The sequence below is a fragment of the Monopterus albus genome, unplaced genomic scaffold (genome assembly GCF_001952655.1).
Source record: "Monopterus albus unplaced genomic scaffold, M_albus_1.0 scaffold3.1, whole genome shotgun sequence".
NCBI classification, from domain to species: Eukaryota; Metazoa; Chordata; class Actinopteri; order Synbranchiformes; family Synbranchidae; genus Monopterus; species Monopterus albus.
The window spans coordinates 7,941,368-7,955,753 of NW_018127883.1; the positions used below are offsets into that span (position 1 = coordinate 7,941,368).

Genomic DNA, 14,386 nt, shown 5'->3' on the forward strand with positions numbered 1-14,386 from the left:
ACTGCACTACGTTGGTTCAAATCTCACATCAGAAAAATCTTTTTTATGTTAATGATGCGCAGACTGAAGTTAGTCATGGCGTTCTGCAGGGCTCTGTGTTAGGTCCAGTTCTTCACTTTATACATGTCCCCTTTAGGCAATATTATCAGGAAACATGGCATAAATTTCCATTGCTATGCAGATGATACTAAGTTATATTTATCTATGAAGCCAAATGAATCAGATCAGCTGGTCAAACTTCAAGCATGTCTTAAAGACATGAAGGCCTGGATGACTTGTAATTTCTTACTTCTAAACTCTGACAAAACTGAAGTCATTGTGCTTGGGCCTGAAAACCTTAGAAATCTGCTGTCTAATCATATAGTTACTTTAGATGACATAGCTCTTGCCTCCAGTACTACTGTGAGGAACCTTGGAGTCATCTTTGATCAGAATATGTCCTTTAAATCACACATAAACCAAGTCTCTAGATCTGCCTGCTGTCACCTGCGCAATATTGCAAAAATCAGGAGCATCCTGTCTCAAAGTGATGCTGAAAAACTGGTCCATGCATTTGTTACTTCCAGGCTGGACTACTGTAACTCTTTACTATCAGGATGTCCCAATAATTCCCTAAAAAGCCTCCAGCTAATCCAAAATGCTGCAGCCAGAGTACTAACAGCAACTAGCAAGACAGATCTTATTTCTCACATATTAGCTTCTCTCCACTGGCTCCCTGTAAAATTCAGAATAGAATTTAAAATCCTTCTCCTAACATACAAAGCCCTTAATGACAAGGCTCCATCATATCTTAAAGACCTCGTAGAGCCTTATCATCCTAACAGAGCACTTCGCTCTCAGAGTGCAGGTTTACTTGTGGTTCCTAGAGTCCACAGAAGCAGAATGAGAGGCAGAGCCTTTAGCTATCAAGCATCTCTCCTATGGAACCAACTCCCAGTCTCAGTTCGGGAGGCGGACACCCTCTCTACCTTTAAGATTAGACGTAAGACGTTCCTTTTTGATAAAGCTTATAGTTAGGGCTGGATCAGGTGACCCTGAGCCTTCCCTTAGTTATGCTGCTATAGGCCTAGGCTGCTGGGGGGCCCCATGATGCTCTGAGTTTCTCTCCCCTCCCCTCCCCTCTCCTCTCTCTCCCTATGCTTCTATATGCCACCATTACACATCACTAACTGTGTGTCTCCTCTCTCCCGTAGTGTGTCCTCTCTCTCTCCCTGTACCTTTCTGCAGGTTGCCCTGGCCCTGGAGCTCTACGTCTCTGATGAGCAGTCACCGGCCACAGTTTGTGTGGAAGATTCATCATTAACATGAACAAATTGAAATCTTTCTGATAAATAAGAGTTGAACCAACTTAGTGCAGTTCCTTTAATCCCAATAATATGTTTAAGTCTCTGCAGCAAGATGTCGTGATTAATGGTGTCAAAAGCAGCACTGAGATCTAAGAGGACAAGTATGGAGACAAGCCCTTTATCTGAGGCTAGCAGAAGATCATTGCTGACTTTCACCAGTGCAGTTTCTGTACTGGGATTTGTTGGGTTTTCCCTATGTAATAATATTGATAACAGTAAGGTCTAGACCTTACTTTGTAAAGTGTCCTGAGATGACTTTTGTTGTGATTTGGCGCTATACAAATAAAATTTGATTTGATTTGATTTGAATAGCGGCCGTGGTAACATACTCCTGATGACCTCAGGTGTATACACCTGAAAGACCCTATAAATGAAGGCGCTGTTCGCCGGGCGTGGTGGCGCGCGCCTGTAATCCAAGCTACTGGGAGGCTGAGGCTGGCGGATCGTTTGAGCTCAGGAGCTCTGAGCTGCAGCGGACTATGCCGATCGGGTGTCCGCACTAAGTTCGGTATCGATATGGTGCTCTTGGGGGAGCCCGGGACCACCAGGTCGTCTAAGGAGGGGTGCACCGGCCCAGGTCGGAAACGGAGCAGGTCAAAGCCCCCGTGCCGCTCAGTAGTGGGATCGCGCCTGTGAATAGACGCTGTAGTGCAGCCTGAGTAATACAGCGAGACCCAGTCTTTTTACACTTTGTACTGTTCAACAATCCACACACGCGGTCAAACATTATGTGTGGACGTGATACAAGAGCTTCTTTTCGGTTCCTCCGTCTTCTGTTTTCCATGAAAACCTCCAGAAACCAGCTCTGTTTGTTGGACTTACACCGCCTCCACCTGGACTGAATGAGCAATAACCATCGTCAATAAAGGTCAGTGCAACACCACACATACTGTACCTACATACAGTCATTGTTGGCAAGATTACTTTTGAAATATAATAAGTTACTGATTACTAGTTACCCTGTTAAAATGTAATATAGAATGCAACAAATGTAATTATTTCATCAAAGTAACATAAGTTATTACTTTTAAGTATTTAAAATATTTTAAACTGGGCAATAAACCAGAAAAGTCCTAACATACATTTAGACCGGGCAGTATAACAACAGTACTCAGCACTTAGTATTGAGTACTGATGAAGAAAAAGAAGAAGAAAAACTAGAAAGAGAACTTTTTTTTTTTTTTTTTTTTTTTTTTTTTTTTTAGAAACAAACAACAAAAAGAACTGCTTCCTTGGCTTGCAAACTGCCAACAAACATCATAACATTACCTCTTACAGAGGGAGGGCTCAGCGTTCTAGATTTTTCTTTGTTTAACCATATTATAAAATTAATTGGATCAAAAGATTTCTAAAAAAAATTCAGATAGCATGTGGAATATCATCCCAAATGTCCTATTTAAAAAGGTTGGTGGTGTTAATTTCTTATTAACGTGTCCCTTACTATCCCTCGTGGATAAGCACAACTACTCTCCTCATAAATATTTTTTATGGAATAATGCCATTATCACTTACAACAATGAATCCTTGTTCTTTGAAAATTGGTTTAACAATAACATTCTAAAGCAGCTGTTTAACTGTGATGGAGCTCTATCATATGAGCACTTCATAGTTATGTACAGAATTCCTGTCTCCCAGCATGAGTATAATACTGTTATTAATGCACTTCCATCTGGCATTTTCTGTTTAGCATGTTCCTTCTCAAACACACACAGCTCTATCAATTTAGCTATCCCTGTTCTATCTTTGATAAAAGATTCAACAACATTTTTATAAGAAACCCCTCATTCCAAGAACAACAGCTGTTAAACATAAATGAGCATGCCAGACTCTTGATGGAAGAACATGGAACTCAAAAAACATCTTGGTAAGGAAACTGTTCTTACAGAATATGACATATTATTCATTTTTGACAAGCCCCATTTCTCAAGCAATGAAAAATTTATTATTAATCTGTCCATTATTTTGGCCAAATTCTTCATTCATAAAATGAAATTTCTGAAAAACTATTTGTAGTGAATATAATTTGTATTGATTTGCTTTGCTGTTGAAGACTTAAAAAAAATCATACGAAGAAGAACTACTTCCGGTGCCGAGCGATGCACTTCCTATGTCACCGTACACGTGATAAATAAGCATATGCATCCCCTGAAAGTGTAAGCATGGACTTTTCAACAAAGTGGAACAGTTTACCTAAAGGTCCGAGTTTAAAAAATCTGACCGAAGGAGGATTTGGCGTCATTAAGGAGTCTCAGCATGAAGCTGTTCAGGATTTAACAAAAGCCCACATTGAGTCGTTTGACCAAGCTGTCACTGACGGACTCAGCCGCGTCGTGCAGGTCAGTTGAACTTTATTTAAACAAACTTGTGAAACACAAAATATTAACGATTTAACAAATACAAAATCTACGTGTCATGGTTATTTGGCTTGCTGCGGTAGCCCACTAGCTGTAACGAACACTAGCACCAAGTTCACTGTTATGTCCTGTTTCGTTGACGTTGTTGTGATGTTGTGTTCAGTTTGTTGCCACCTATCACAATACGTCCTATAGCAACATTTTCCTTCTTTGTATGTTTTTCAGTTTTATATAATGTGACATCTCGTTCTCAGGCCATCCCGCCTTTGGAGTTCATGGTAAAAAATGAGAGGGTTAGCCTTTCATTTGTCGAAGCCACCATCTACAACCCAGTGGTTGCCAAAGGGAGCATCTGCAGGGAAATGAGAATGTTTCCAGCAGAGTGCCGGGGAAGAAGATGTTCATACAAAGGGAAGCTTGTGGTAAGATGGAGATGTGTATACACATTTGCTTTTCCCTGTCAGCCACAAGGACATTTTTTTCTTTCTGTCTGTATTTTTCATTTGAACAGTAACCTGACTTTTACTGCAGGTGTGAACTGTCAATACAAACAAGTGACTGTAAACTTAAGGAGTGGTCATTGAAGGATCCATACCTCTCAGAAACACGAACATATTTACATTTCTTTAATTTGTTACATCTCAGGCAGACGTCAACTGGTCGATCAATGGAGTTCCCAAAGGCATCATCAAACAGTCCCTGGGTCAGGTGCCAATCATGGTGAAGTCCAAGCTGTGTAACCTGCGTGGAATGTCCCCCAGAGAGCTCATAGAACATCATGAAGAAGCAGAGGTAAGCCACATAATAGAAATGTTCACAAGCTGAATAGAACATCTTTACTTCCATCTTTGTAAACTCCCTCTACCTCTCTGATAATACCAGGAAATGGGAGGCTATTTCATCGTGAATGGAATTGAGAAGGTCATTCGAATGCTGATCATGCCAAGGAGGAATTATCCTATTGCCATGTCAAGGCCCAAGTGGAAGAGCAGGGGCCAGGGATACACTCACTATGGCAAATATAATCCTCCAAATAATGTGCTAAAAACCACAGTTAAGGTGGTAGTGTAATATTAGTGTAGGCTCAACTAGTGTTTCTTTTATAATGGATGCCATCTTTTTATTCTCATAGGCATTTCTATGCACTGTGTAAAGGAAGAACACACAGCCATCAACATAACTCTGCATTATCTGGAAAATGGGACTGTCATGCTGAACTTCATCTACCAGAAAGAGCTCTTCTTCCTCCCTCTAGGGTTTGCACTCAAGGTAGTGATTTGGGGTAATGAAAAGAGATGTTAAATATACATCACAGAATATTTTAGAAAAATATGAGGTCTAAACATCTCTGATATATTCATAGAGCAGTTTTCTCTGTCATGTCCTTCAGGCCCTAGTGGACTTCACAGACTTTCGGATCTACCAGGAGCTGATCAAGGGCCGCGAAGACAATTCCTTTTACAAGAGCTGTGCAACTGAGATGCTGCGCATTGTCATGGAGGAGGGCTGCACCAGCCGCAGCAAGGTGCTCAATTACCTAGGAGAGCGCTTCCGGGTTAAACTGAGCCTCCCTGAGTGGTACACAAATGAGCAGTGTGCCAACTTTCTGCTAGAGTAAGGTTTTAATACATTACAACCTTACCAAAACAAAATACAGGTGTAGGTAGTGCATCTAGTAAAGTGATTTGTGGTCTCTTTTGATCAGTGAGTGCATCTGTATCCACTTGAAATCAGATGTGGAGAAATTCTACCTCCTGTGTCTGATGACTCGGAAGCTTTTCACATTTGCCAAGCAGGAGTGCATGGAGGAGAACCCCGACAGCATCATGTGCCAGGAAGTGCTCACTCCCGGTCAGCTCTACCTCATGTTTCTGAAGGTAGGTTTGTAAACTTTGAATGGACTCTGTCTTTTTTGACCCCTGTGCTGAAAAGAAGAAACCGCGCTGAGAGTTTAAAGCCAGAAATGTTAGCATGCAGTAAAGAAAACTTTTAAGTTAACATAGGCACTGACTAATTCTAATTGTTTTTGCACCGTTTTCTCAAGTTGTCTCTCTCTTAAATGACTTGAACTTGAATCTACTACAGTACATTTTAAATTAAAACAAAACATGTTTGTTTTAATATACAGTTAGTGATTTAACCCCATAAACCTCTTCACAGGAGAGAATGGCTGCCTGGTTGGTGTCTGTGAAGTTGTCCTTTGACAAGAAAGGTAGCAGGATGACTGGATGGTATGCCGAAAGCGTCAAGAAAATATTAACCCTTTGAATATCTGCTGGCCACTGGGAACCTCAGTTCCAAGACAGGTAGGACCACATGAAGTGAGAATTTGTTATGGTACAAAAAATTTTGTTCAAGTGCTAAATAATAGTTTTACCTCCTCTGTCCCCAGGTCTTGGTATGCTGCAGAACACAGGTCTGAGTGTAGTGGCTGACAAGCTCAACTTCATCCGCTACCTGTCCCATTTCCGCTGTGTGCACAGAGGAGCAGCATTTGCTAAGATGAGGACCACTTCTGTTCGTAAGCTGCTGCCTGAGTCCTGGGGCTTCCTGTGTCCTGTCCACACCCCAGACGGAGAGCCCTGTGGCCTCATGAACCACATGACGGCCAGCTGTGAGATCGTGACTCCCACCTTGCCCACCACATCCCTCCCTGCTCTGCTCTGCTCCCTAGGTGAGCACTCACTTCAGAGAACAGCTCTGTTAAATTAAATTGTGACACACTGATGCATCATTCTTCTGGCACAGTGGACTGATTTGCATTGTACAAACATGGTTTGTGTTTCTGGTGCCTAAGGTGTTACTCCAGTGGATGGACCTCCTGGTCAGGCCTATTCAGACTGCTACCCTGTGGTGCTTGATGGGGCTGTTGTAGGCTGGGTGGAGACTGAATTAGCCCCAGTTGTGGCTGACTCACTGCGCAGGTTCAAGGTATGATAGCAAAATTTAATGACTATACTGTGCATTTTACATGTTCAGACAAGTGATATTTAAATCAAATGCCTTCAGGTGCTGAGAGAGAAGAAGATCCCCCCCTGGACCGAGATTGTTCTGATTCCCAAAACAGGCAAGGCCAGCTTGTATCCAGGCCTGTTCCTTTTCACAACACCCTGTCGAATGGTGCGGCCTGTGCGCAATTTAGCTCTTGGAAAGCAAGAGTTAATTGGCACGTTTGAACAAGTATGTGGAAAATATCGTTTAAAAGAAGTTATGGTAGTTATCAGATCTGCAGCACACAGCTGGAACATTTGCTCATCTTTTTCTGTCATGCTTTACAGCTTTACATCAATGTGGGCATCTTGGAGAATGAGATCAAGCCAGGAGTGACCACGCACCAGGAACCTTTCCCTCACAGTATGCTCAGCGTGGTAGCTAACTTCATCCCCTACTCAGACCACAACCAGAGTCCTAGGAACATGTACCAGTGTCAGATGGGTAAGTTTGAGAGCACCTACACAGGTTAACAGGCTGAGTGGACAGAAATGTTCAATTCTTTTTGTTGCCATTTTGAGCTGCTGTGAAGCATTTGCTCAGACTAAACCCATTCTGTATGCAGGTAAACAGACTATGGGTTTCCCCCTGCACTCATTCACGGATCGCTCAGACAACAAGCTGTACCGGCTCCAGACCCCACAGAGCCCACTGGTCAGGCCCTACATGTACGACCACTACAACCTGGACAACTACCCCAGTGGCACAAACGCCATTGTGGCAGTCATATCCTACACAGGTTACGACATGGAGGATGCAATGGTAGGCAAAACACGATGACAAAATTTTTTTTCAGCAAATACAATACTGACCTAATGTACTAGTTAATGACAAATGACTTTTTAGAGTAAAATCCTTACACAATTTGATCTTATTAGATTGTGAACAAGTCATCATGGGAGCGAGGCTTCACCCATGGATGCATCTACAAGACTGAGCTGGTTGACCTGTCAGACAAAGTGCGGGGAGAAGACAGTGTGGTGTTTGGGACCAAGCCAGGTGATCCTAAGGTGAATGAGAAGCTGGATGCTGATGGACTACCTCACATTGGATCAACACTTCACTACGGAGACCCTTTCTACAGCTATGTCAACCTCAACACTGGCCAGACCTTCATCAGCTACTACAAGTAAGTGTCAACATTTCTGTGGTAATATTTTTAATCAGCTCAATACAGGCAGTGCCGCTTTCAACTCATTAAATAATGATTTTACTTTCAGAACGATGTATTTCGAAAAGCAACTTCTTTAGTATGAATTCTTTGTTTTGCAGCTAAACCTTTCCAATTACAATCAGTAATGCTTCTTCCTGTTTTCTTCTAGGAGCCAAGAGGCTTGTGTTGTTGACAATATAAAGATCTGCAGCAACGACTCTGGCTCAGGCCGTTTCAAACGCGTCTGCATTACTATACGAGTGCCACGAAACCCCACCATTGGTGACAAGTTTGCCAGCCGCCATGGTCAGAAGGGCATCCTGAGCCGCCTATGGCCAGCAGAGGACATGCCCTTCACAGAAAGCGGCATGACTCCTGATATCCTGTTCAACCCCCACGGCTTCCCCTCTCGCATGACTATTGGGATGCTGATTGAGAGCATGGCCGGCAAGTCTGGTGCCCTGCACGGACTGAGCCACGACGCCACGCCCTTCACTTTCTCTGAGGAGAACTCTGCATTGGAGTACTTTGGTGAAATGCTCCGAGCTGGAGGCTACAACTACTATGGCACGGAGCGACTGTACAGTGGCCTGAGTGGTCAGGAGCTAGAGGCCGACATCTTCATTGGAGTCGTGTATTATCAGCGGCTACGTCACATGGTCTCAGACAAGTTTCAGGTGAGGACTACCGGAGCACGAGACAAGGTAACTAACCAGCCTGTGGGAGGGAGGAACATCCAGGGAGGCATCCGTTTTGGGGAGATGGAGCGAGACGCCCTGCTGGCACATGGGTCTTCCTTCCTGCTTCATGATCGCCTCTTTAACTGCTCTGACCGATCAGTGGCTCAGGTGTGCGTTGACTGTGGGAGCCTGCTCTCCCCTCTGTTGGAGAAACCACCGCCTTATTGGTCAGCCACACGCCACCGCAAGACAGTATGTACCCTGTGTGGCAAAAGTGACTCTATCGACTCTGTGTCTGTTCCTTATGTCTTCCGCTATTTTGTAGCTGAGCTTGCAGCAATGAACATCAAAGTCAAGTTAGATGTCAAGTGAATTTTGGAGGAGGATAACTACAGACACATTCCTTAAATATAACGTGGTACAAATCAGAATAAATAGTATAATAGGAAAGTGTTTTGTTAAAATGGACTTTGGTAAAGTTCCTAGCATGAACCACAGAAAGACACATACTGTATAAAGGAATAGCCAGGTGCCTGAGAGGGTTGCCTTTTTTGTCAGAAGTGTTTTATTAGTCAAGATATTTGGGAAATGACCAAGTAGCAGCAGATGCTGGAATGAATGTGTTGACATCTGTTGATGTGTGTAAAAGTATCTCAAAGGACTTTTTGTACAGTCATTCAGACTGTGGAATAAAAATGTCACGTTTGTACATTCAGACTGTGGAATAAAAATGTCACACATGTTCTTGAGGTTGATTCGTTTGACGCTACACTATATGTGTACAGTATTGGAAGAGGTATTCAGATTCACTACTTAAAATACAAACTCTGTCCTACTTTAAAATCCAAGTAAGATTATCAGTAAAATGGAGGCTACTTCAAATATCACAAGGAAGGTGCACTTTGTGCAAGAAAATGGCTCCTGTGGACTGTCAGTTAAGGCTGATGATACATAAGTAGAGTTTTACTGTTGTGGTGGATCAGGGTAGAACTAGTTTGAATTACATTATGAAGTACTGAAATTGCTGGGAATCTTTAGCTGTATACTATATTATAATTTTTAAAATCTTTATCAAGAGTAGCTAGTTCTCTAGTAGAGTACAAAGATTTTTTTCTTAAATGTAGTACAAGTAATAAAGGAGCAGAAAATGGAAGTGTTCAAGTACACATACGCAGTCACATTTAAATAGTTTTTCAGTAAATGTACTTACAGTACAAATAAAGAGTTGATACCGGAGTGTCTGCACCGATCAGGTTTTACTATGGCCTCAATGTATTTAAAGGACTTCCAGTATATAATCTCTTGGCAGTTAAAACCATTTCATTTTCCAGTTTTCCTTATTTCAGTTGAGCCAGAACATCTGGCAGATCCAGCACAGTCGGGATGGTGTAGTCTGGTTTTACAGAACCATCTGGCACAGCACGTCCTGCTCTTCTGATCCAAACTGTAGCCCGTACTCCAGCATTAAAGCCCCCCTGTATGTCTGTGTCCAGAGAGTCTCCCACCATAACACAGTCTTGGGCTTCCACCTCCAACATGTTGAAACACAACGTGAAGATGGAGAGGAATGGTTTTTGCTCTGCATGTTCTCCCCCGATCACAACAGCATCAAAGAACCTCTCACACATGACTGCCTCCACTTTCTCTCTCTGAGTCTGAGCTTCTCCGTTGGTCAGCAGCAGCAGCTTGTATCTGCTGTGCAGCTGTTTCAGGAGGTTGCATATTTCAGGGGACAGACTGAGCACTTCCAGGCGACTACTTTTCCACAGGTAGTAGCACTGAGCTGCCAACAAGGGTGTGGAACTACTGCCGACAGTCTCCTGGATGCTCTCCTCCCAGTGACTCACACGGACATCGTCTATGGATCTGTCTGCTGCAGGGTCAAAACTCTCATGGTGAAGCTTCTGCTTGAACTTGTCACAAATTCTGTGGATTGTGTCATCGTTGAAGCCCAGTGTGGTTTTCAAAAGTTCACTGGTCTGTAAGAATCACACACACAACAAAACAGAAAAATTGAAGCTCATTAAATTAAAACATGGCCATCTAATTTAGGAAATACTTGGACAAGGTCAGCCTTGAGCTATGTAGGCACAAATAAGAAAACTTATTTTAATGGATATGGGGGATTTACAGTAGCAACTTAATATGTATAAATGTACTGTACATAGAGTAGAAAGACCACAATGTAAAGACTCCACAATCAGCAGTGCTTTGCTTGTAAAATCTTTGCCTGTAGGACAACTAAAAACCAAAATTTGTTTTGAATAAAAGGGTGTAATCTGTATTGTTAAGGGAAATACTTGAAGGTGCAAACAACACTAACAAGTATGAATGAGAGAAGACATTTTGACCATCACCACAGGAAAAACAAGTGTAAACAATAAAACTGAAGATGTCAGTGTCACTAATGCCTGCAAATGGTATTTCAATGTGATACATAAATAACAGACTTACAAAATTTATATCTGCAGAATACACAAACGCTTAGTGTGAGTGTATTAACCATCGACAATCATTGAACTGACACCGGTGACATGATGCATGCAAACTTTAAAATCAGCTACGTTACACAGTCGCAGATTTTCCCACGGTCATTGAACGCGTCTTAATTTAGCCCATCAGAGGGAGCCTATATGCTCATAACACAATTTTCGGGGCAATTATCGTTTAACATCACAAACAGCCTGGTTTTAACTCACTAAATGACATTATTGTGCGCTTGTTAAACACAGGTGAGAAGTAGTAGCCTATTCGCCCTTTACCCCACCATTACGTTAGACTGACGTGGGCGTTACAAATATTCAAGTTAACTAGGCCTGCAAATGCTCAATAAATCAACACTTCATCACCTTTTGTATCGCAACTACACCTGCCCCACTTGTGTCAATGAGCGTGTTGTCCAAGTCAAACAATATTGCCTTAACAGCTTTGTTGTCCATTATAGAAGAGCACTCTGTCTCCTACACCAAAAATGCTGTTCACTTAGTTCCGGAAGTCCTGCCGGGTAATCTGCATGCTGGGAGTTGTAGTACTGATAAATATTGAGTACTTGCAAGGTTCATTCTCTAGAGGGCATAAGTAGGCTAGCCTAAATAAAATTTAAATTTCTGCCAGCCCTTCTTAGTAAGTTCCTCATAAATCATTAAAATAATTAGGTAAAAACACTGCATGTCACTAAAATATGTGCATGCTGTAGACCTTTATTTAGCCTATAAAACCTCACCAAATTATATGGTTACTGTACAGAGTACACATTAAGACTATAAAAAAGCAATAAAAGAATATAAAATAACTAAAAAAAAATAAATGTACAGAGAACTATATACACATGATACTATAACTCACAACGGGAAAATTAAAGTAATTCGTTTTGTTAGCAGAAATGGTCAGCGGAGCGGCTGATGAGTTTTGACTTGATTATTTCATTGTTTTATACACACACACTCACACACCATTATCCATTGCAAACAGGTTTTCCATTCATTGGTGACTAAACTGTAATTGGACCCTGCTTATATTTTTCCTCACTTAAATAATTTTTAGAACAGTGATGATAAACAAAGTGGAAAAATAGTCAGTGCCATCACTTCTATGTAAATGCCCTATACGTGACTCTTGACCATGGATATTGCCAATTTAAACACGTATTTCGTGACAGGCACTCTTTCAAAATCAAAACATACCACAGTTCTTATGCAACCTGCCCTTTAACTTGCTTTCTCATTTGGCAACATGCCAGTGGTTCACACGCAACGTTGTGCAGGCTGCTTGCACTGTTCTACCAAACCCAATCAGAAATGATAACAATCCTTTCTCACAATACCTGAGAGTTTTCTGATTGTAGCTCTGGTGCTTGTGCTTGGTCTAATTATTTAAATTATCTTGGACAAGAAATTTCAAAGATAAACTATAAATAAAGAAATGAAGTGAGGGGCCTAACCTGCTATTATCTATCAGAACAAACAACACATGCCGCTTGCATGTGAAGGAGGAATATGAAAGTTTAAAAGACAAACATATGATCTCAACCCCCCTCCCCCCTTTTCTTTATTACTTTTGACCTTACAAAGGGTAGAGAAACATAATCAGTAGATGCATGAAGAGTGAACCTACAAGTGTAAAGATGGAATTTCCCCTCTGATGTGGAGAGGGAAAAAAGAAGAAAATGACTTCCCTAATAGTCTTTGCCTGACTCTTCCAAGAAAGTGCAGGCATGGGTGAGGTCTGGTGTCTTTGTCTGCACGACATCATTTTTCCTTTATCTGTGTGGGTGGTCATGACTGCACATAGTCACACACTATTGCTCAGCTGGGCACAGATCCACTTAAGAAGACTAAGGATGTAGTTCCACCAAATAACTTACAGTCTTCATAGCAGGAAGATAAGACTTTGTTAAAATACTTTACCATCACCTGTTATGTACTTGTCACCATCCCTTGGTTCTTTATAATTGGGATGTTCTTCTAGTCTACAGCTACCTCTCTGGTGTGTGTGTTTGGGCCAAGTCTACTCCTTTTTCATGCCCAATTTTAGGTCATACATGGATTAGACAAGTGTAAGCCAGTGGGACAGGTGAGTCTTTAGCCCTTGGGGACACAACTAAATTAATGGTTTCACTGGCTTGTTGTGCACACACTATGTAACACTAAGCAGGCCACTTCAAATCAAGATATGTGGATTCCCTCACACATCTACAGTTCATCTGTGAAGGTGAAGCCAAATTCTTTATCTTCAGTCATTAAGCTGCTCTAAACTACTGAACATTCTTCCAAGCCGAAAGATTTGAATCAAACATGCCTATGATGCTGCTGTGATATAAAGGAAAGCAACTCTGCTGACTTTTTCTTATCAAGGTACTCTGATCAAGCTTTGCCTCTAATTCAAAGATAAATGCCACACACACACGCACACACCCACACATAGATGTGAGAATTTATTAGTTCAAGGTAATGTAACTAAAGTCTAAATAGAGAAACCCTGGTGCGCCCAATGACACTTATCATAAGAGGAATAACAAGAGGAATCTGGCAACCTGCACGTACACACAAACAAAAACAATTCAATCTGGGTAGGGATGGTGCCTACCACTCAGTTATCAGTTATCTACCACTCTCCATGACCAAGGAGCAATATGCTCTTCTGTTAAACTTATATAAATTGTGTGTTAGGGGCCTCCAGCCTTTTTTTTTAATATTAATAGCAGCATCACTGGTTGTTTGTTGTGACCTTTGTTGTCATCCTTCTCTCTCTATGCCCATATTTACTGTTAAGCTCCGTCTCATTCAGTAAAGGCTAAAACCATCTGGTGACAGTCAGTGCAGTATAGACTAACAAATCCTTACTCTAAATATGACAGTGTAATCAATAAAAACACAAACCAAAGCAGGGGGAGAGAAAAACACAACATCAGATCTATTGTATTATCTAAGAAGAAGCTGAATCTGTGTGAGATAAAATACTTGAAGACTTGTAGAGAGAGATTCTGAAGAATCATGGTGCTTCATCTTCATTTGAAACAAAATGATTGTCAACTTCCACTATTAACTGACACTTCTGATCACTGCATTCACTGTGACTCCAGTTTTTAATTCAGATAAGAAATCAGGGTGTTAAAATGCACTTACAAAATGTTGTGTAATTGTGATTATAATTTCTGTCAAAAACAATATGTTGCAACAAATTGATCAGTTCTCTGCTCTGTTGCCATGACTTTGGCAGTAATGGTGATGTTATATTTTTTACAAACAACCTAATAAAGCTTGGTCTGACAGAAATGTCTGTTTAAAAGACAACAAATTACAATGTAAAATACAGTATTAATGACAGCGATATTAGGGTTCGTTGAAGTGTTTTTAAAAGCCA

At 41.4% G+C, this 14,386-nt stretch overlaps 2 protein-coding genes across 2 annotated transcripts; one reads left to right on the forward strand and one right to left on the reverse strand.

Moving 5' to 3' along the window:
* The first annotated feature begins 3,404 nt into the window (after positions 1-3,404).
* polr1b (RNA polymerase I subunit B) lies at positions 3,405-9,227 on the forward strand. The gene is given in 16 exon segments (XM_020602460.1): positions 3,405-3,682; positions 3,955-4,122; positions 4,346-4,492; positions 4,583-4,715; positions 4,833-4,969; positions 5,091-5,314; positions 5,406-5,577; positions 5,861-5,961; positions 5,963-6,006; positions 6,093-6,374; positions 6,498-6,631; positions 6,710-6,880; positions 6,979-7,135; positions 7,257-7,453; positions 7,570-7,820; positions 8,014-9,227. Coding segments are annotated over 16 exon segments (3,378 nt in total). The 5' UTR covers positions 3,405-3,505; the 3' UTR covers positions 8,897-9,227.
* A 534-nt stretch (positions 9,228-9,761) lies between these two features.
* Positions 9,762-11,544, reverse strand: nanp (N-acetylneuraminic acid phosphatase). Its single transcript, XM_020602470.1, has 2 exons — positions 11,374-11,544; positions 9,762-10,503 (listed from the first exon to the last, which is right to left on the reverse strand). The coding sequence occupies exons 1-2, from the start codon at positions 11,461-11,463 to the stop codon at positions 9,862-9,864; spliced, it is 732 nt and encodes a 243-aa protein (XP_020458126.1). The 5' UTR covers positions 11,464-11,544; the 3' UTR covers positions 9,762-9,861.
* Between the last annotated feature and the right edge of the window lie 2,842 nt (positions 11,545-14,386).